The 3,219-nt window shown below is 45.8% G+C and overlaps 1 protein-coding gene across 1 annotated transcript in view; it reads left to right on the plus strand.

Annotated features, from left to right (window-relative positions):
- Positions 1-419: 419 nt before the first annotated feature.
- LOC109293242 (glucagon-like) overlaps positions 420-3,219 on the plus strand; it is a 5,421-nt gene continuing 2,621 nt past the window's right edge. The window contains exons 1-2 of the mRNA XM_019511076.1: positions 420-580; positions 2,847-2,999. Of these exons, the coding sequence (XP_019366621.1) occupies positions 438-580; positions 2,847-2,999 (296 nt within the window). The 5' untranslated portion in view covers positions 420-437. The remainder of the gene's footprint in view (positions 581-2,846; positions 3,000-3,219) is intronic.

Raw genomic sequence — 3,219 nt, forward strand, 5'->3', positions numbered from 1 at the left:
TTAGCGGTCCTGGAACGGACCTGCCATCCAGGCAAAGCAAAACTCGGGAAAACAAAGAAAGCATCAATATGTCTTGGGACCAGTATTGATAAGATATTCTCAAGGGTGGAATTGGCTTGCTTGCTTGTGCTAATAAATACATGGAAGAACATGAAATGCTACAAGGAGCATGTAATAAATAGAGAGATGGGGAAAAAAGGTGAAGTTTAGTGAAATCAAATGTATCTTGCAGTCATATAACTATTTTCCGGTGATCATATACCACTAACTGACCAATACGATGCATGCCAGTAGGTAGCCAGTTCCAAGGATTTAAGTTTTCCATCTTCCACTCATTAAAATGCTGAAAAAGCAGTTGAAAAAAATGATTTTAACACTGATTAGTCCATCTGATTCTTTGTTTTTATATTTTTAAGGTATAAATGTAGGTTGTAGTCATGGGAGTTACTGTCCCAATTTATTTTTGCACAGAAGGTCAAATGAAAATCATACGGTGGCTGCATCTCTATGGACTGGTAATTATGGTTTTGGTCCAACCTAGCTGGCAGATTGTCCTCAAAGATACGTCCGATGAGTCTAGGTAAGGCAAATGACAGGCATGCTGTGTCTTGACAGTGTTGCGCTAATGCATGTAAAGATATGCGTGTGAACAACAGTTCCTATCAGAATGGTATATAGGACTTTGCATTACGGGGATTTGCCAAGGCATATCTGGTGCAGCACTTCCTTAAGAAAGCGAGATGTACTGAGACGGAGTCAGCCGCTAGGGAATATAATACAATTGACTTGTACTGTAGCTACACCTAAAAACCCCAGTCTTGTACTAGGACCCTATTGTCCGAGGCACTGCCCAAGGTTGGTCCTGCTGACTTCTCCATCCTGAAAGCTTGTGTGTAATATTAAGCCCAGAAATAGCCTTGCTATTAAACATTTGGTTTTATTTTAGTTGTTCAGCAGGATTCATTTGGGCTTAAAGATCAACGGCTGGCAGGATGCTATAGCTGCTGTGGCTGTCTGTAGACAGCTGCCCAAGGGCCATGATATTTTAGGAAATCTGCCTTGCATGCGTTTTGAGTTTGGAACAGCAGACGTGAAAGTCGGCTAATATACAAATGGCTTCAGTCACCTTGTCTACAGTGGAAGAGTGTTTCACCCACAGGAAAACAAAGCAAATATATGACCAAACTGAGTGTTTGCAAACCAGCCTGGGGCCCTATACAGCTGCTGCAAACAGCTGTATAGAGCCACTGTGGAGTGCTACCTTTGCGTGGAAAAGCAGTGCCCTTTGAAGCAAAAGCCACAGCAAGCAGCAAATCAGATAATCTTTTACTCAATAACCTGCTGTTCCTGAGGAAAGCACCTGGGCTAGCTACAGACTGTCAAAAAGCCCGAGGCTGAATCAGTCCAGTCTTCACATTAATCTAAGTGACACAGATTAAATTGAAACAGAAGTGAACAGACATTTACCTTTGATTCAGGAAATGCTGGCACATGCCTGCAGTGGCTCAAGCCAGAAGCCAGGGGAGACTACAGTCTGGCTGTGTGTTCACTTCCTCTTCCTGCTGCCCCTGAGGTCTCTGGGATTTGCAGTCCAGAATCACAGTAGCAGGACTCTGCAGGGTTGCTCATCACTTCCTCTTCCTGCTTCCAGGTGCCTCTGGGATTTGTAGTCCACAGGTACAGCCAGTAGTAAGTTTGAACAGGGGAAGGGGTGTTTAACCCCCCTGCCTAGCCCCAGACCCTAGCCGGGTTTTGCCTGGGGGGGCAGTCCCCCCACTGAAGACAGGGCTGCGTTCCCAGCTGGGCTTGCCCCCTCCCCCCACCCTCTTGTCAGCCAGCCCTCACTGCTCTGGCTAGGGAGAAGAGGAGTGAGGCCAGCCCTGCTCTTCGGAGCAGACAGCACAGCCCAGCCCAGTGCTGGAAAGCATGCTGGGATGCTGGGGGACTGTGATTTAACTTGAACCAGGAAGGGGTCTGGGACCAACGTTTCATAAACTGGTTTGACCCAAATCAGTTAAGTCTGATACTACATTCAATCAGGTTTATCTTAAACCATTTTCAGCTATTTTGAAACTGGTTTGTGTGCACTGAACAGGAAATTCTGTTACAGGTTTAAACCAGTTTCCAATCGCTTAACCCAGTTTATGTGTAATTTCTGTCCCTAGCCCTGGAGATTATGAACAAGTTGGAGACAGTCCAGTGGAGGTCAACAAAAATGGTTGGGGGGCTAGGGGACATGACATGTGAGGACAGGCTGAGGGAACTGGGCTAATTTAGTCTGCAGAAGAGACTAAGTGGGGATTTAGTAGCAGCCTTCAACTCTCTGCAGGGGGTCCGAAGAGGATGGAGCTGAACTGTTCTTGGTGGAAGCAGATAACAGAACAAGGAGCAATGGGCTCACATTGCAGCAAGGGAAGTTGAGGTTAGACATGAGGAAAAATGTTATCACTAGGAGGGTGGTGAAGCACTGGAACAGGTTATCCAGAGAGGTGGTGGACTCTCCATCCTTGGAGGTTTTTAAGGCCCAGCTCAGCAAAGCGCTGGTTGGGATGATGTAGTGGGGGTTGGTTCTGCTTGGAGCAAGGGGTTGGACTAGATGTGACCTCCTGAGGTCCCTTCATTTTCTCTGATTCTATGACATGAATCTCCTGGGTTCTATTGTACTATGAAGACAGACAGACCCTGCCCTGAAAAAGTTGCAGCCTAAACAGATCCATCAAAGCAACTTACTTTGATTCAGACCACAGAGCAGTGGGAGAACCAGAACGTGGGCCTCTGGTCATGTCCTATTCATTAGACAGTCGAACCTCTTCCCAGAGTAATGAGCAACTCTCTCTCTCAAACAGATGGCAATCTTATGAATCCAAAAGTGCCCAGAGTTTTATGTCCAACATTAAGCGACACTCCGAAGGCACCTTCACAAGCGATTTTACTAGATATCTGGATAAGATGAAGGCCAAGGACTTTGTGCATTGGCTTATCAACACGAAGCGATACAGGTATGAGTAGAGCATGGGAGTATGGCTGAAACAGTAGAACATCGATGTGCTTCTAGGTAAACTCCTGGAAATGAACTAATTTAAGGGTAGGGGTGGAGGAGTGCAAGACCGGGTGAAATTTTTTTGCCAAACTTTCACAGTGGAAAAAATAGGCTTTGAACTAAATGGAATCTCTCATAAAAAGTGTCTGATATGTGCAACCCCCCCCCCCCAAAAAAAA

This window comes from Gavialis gangeticus, unplaced genomic scaffold (genome assembly GCF_001723915.1).
Source record: "Gavialis gangeticus isolate Ggan-Ray unplaced genomic scaffold, GavGan_comp1, whole genome shotgun sequence".
Taxonomy (NCBI): Eukaryota; Metazoa; Chordata; order Crocodylia; family Gavialidae; genus Gavialis; species Gavialis gangeticus.